Source organism: Propithecus coquereli, unplaced genomic scaffold (assembly GCF_000956105.1).
Source record: "Propithecus coquereli isolate 6110/MARCELLA unplaced genomic scaffold, Pcoq_1.0 Scaffold85, whole genome shotgun sequence".
NCBI lineage: Eukaryota > Metazoa > Chordata > Mammalia > Primates > Indriidae > Propithecus > Propithecus coquereli.
Genome location: NW_012154729.1, coordinates 1107725 through 1109183, shown reverse-complemented (window position 1 = coordinate 1109183; position 1459 = coordinate 1107725). Strand labels below are relative to the sequence as shown.

Below are 1459 nucleotides of genomic sequence, written 5' to 3'. Positions count from 1 at the left end.
TAAATATTTGCAGCAAGAAAATATTTTCAGTACTTTCTTATTTTTCAGTAAGAAAATATTTTCAGAAATAATAAGCACAATACATTTTCTTTTTAAATAACTCAGTTCCCCTAAAATATTTTCTGAATTCTACAAGAAAAAAACTAAAACTTAAAAACCGAAGAATTACACACGATTTGACTATGAACCCAATGTCTCTGTAAATATCTGAATAGTTATTTTGACATATTTATAGCACTTGTTTTAGAAAATACGATTGTTAAAGGCAGCTTATTTGAATATTATTAGTTCTACATATTAAAAAGATAACAAATATGAGCCCTGTATATATTGTTATATATCCTGCAGTAGTGAATCACTTCTTTGTAGAAGCCCTTGTGATATGATTTAGTACTCTAAGTGCTCTGGTTAATGTACTAAGAAAGGTGATGTCTCCTTTCAAGTTGACTATCTAAAGAGGTATTATAGCATCAAATACTTTTATGTCATCATTAATTCTAGTGCCTACTACAGAGCTCTAAACAAAACAAGCATTATATAGATACTAACACATTTAATATGTTTTCATCTAGATACCATTTATATAAAATTATATAGAACATATCTAGATAAAGAAGATTTTTGGAATAAATGTCTCACAATCTATTTCATTTAAAGGAAACACCAACTAAATCATTCTTGTTTTTAGACTATTTACTCGTAATGTAAATCTTTTTCCTACAAACTTTATAGCATACCTGTGTGGGTTCAGGAGCCATACTCTTCCTTTGTTCTGTTGATTTTTCTATAGCTTCACTAAGAGATTTTGCATATTGTACCATAGCCTTTAACTGGGAATCCGTTAAAACCCATAATAAGTCATCCAATGTTAGAACTAACTTTGTTGCTATGACATTGCAGTCCTTTAACTGTTGGAAAAAATGATTTATAAAATTAAACCAAGAAATAAAACTTATAATACATTTGTTTTTAAAAAAAAGCTTGAAAAGTGTTTGAATGAAATTAAATATGTATTCTTCCTTCATTCAAAAAATATTTATTGAGTTCCTGTAAAAGGAATATGTCCTAGTGCTAGACACAGTGGTAACAAAAGACTGATAAATCCCTGTACCTTAACAAGTTATTATATATAGCACTTATATAACTTAATTTTGCATTGATAGTTGATAATTCATATAATTACTAATATTAATTCAACTAATTCTAATAGAGAAAGGGGCATTAACATTAAAAATTAAAATACTATTTATCCACATTTCATATTTCAAAATATCTGTTAAGCACTATACTCTGAAAAAACACATTTTCAATTTTACTTAGTATAGTTAGTTAATGCCTAGTGATAAAGAACATTGTTGAGGCTGGGCGTGGTGGCTCACACCCATAATCCTAGAACTCTGGGAGGCCAAAGCAGGAGGATTGCTTGAAGTCAGGAGTTCTAGACCAGCCTAAGCAAGCG

The 1459-nt window shown here is 29.0% G+C and overlaps 1 protein-coding gene across 1 annotated transcript in view; it reads right to left on the bottom strand.

Annotated features, from left to right (window-relative positions):
- UHRF1BP1L (UHRF1 binding protein 1-like) overlaps positions 1-1459 on the bottom strand; it is a 158260-nt gene that overhangs the window by 50714 nt on the left and 106087 nt on the right. The window contains exon 7 of the mRNA XM_012663986.1: positions 738-908. Coding sequence (XP_012519440.1) covers positions 738-908 — 171 coding nt within the window. The remainder of the gene's footprint in view (positions 1-737; positions 909-1459) is intronic.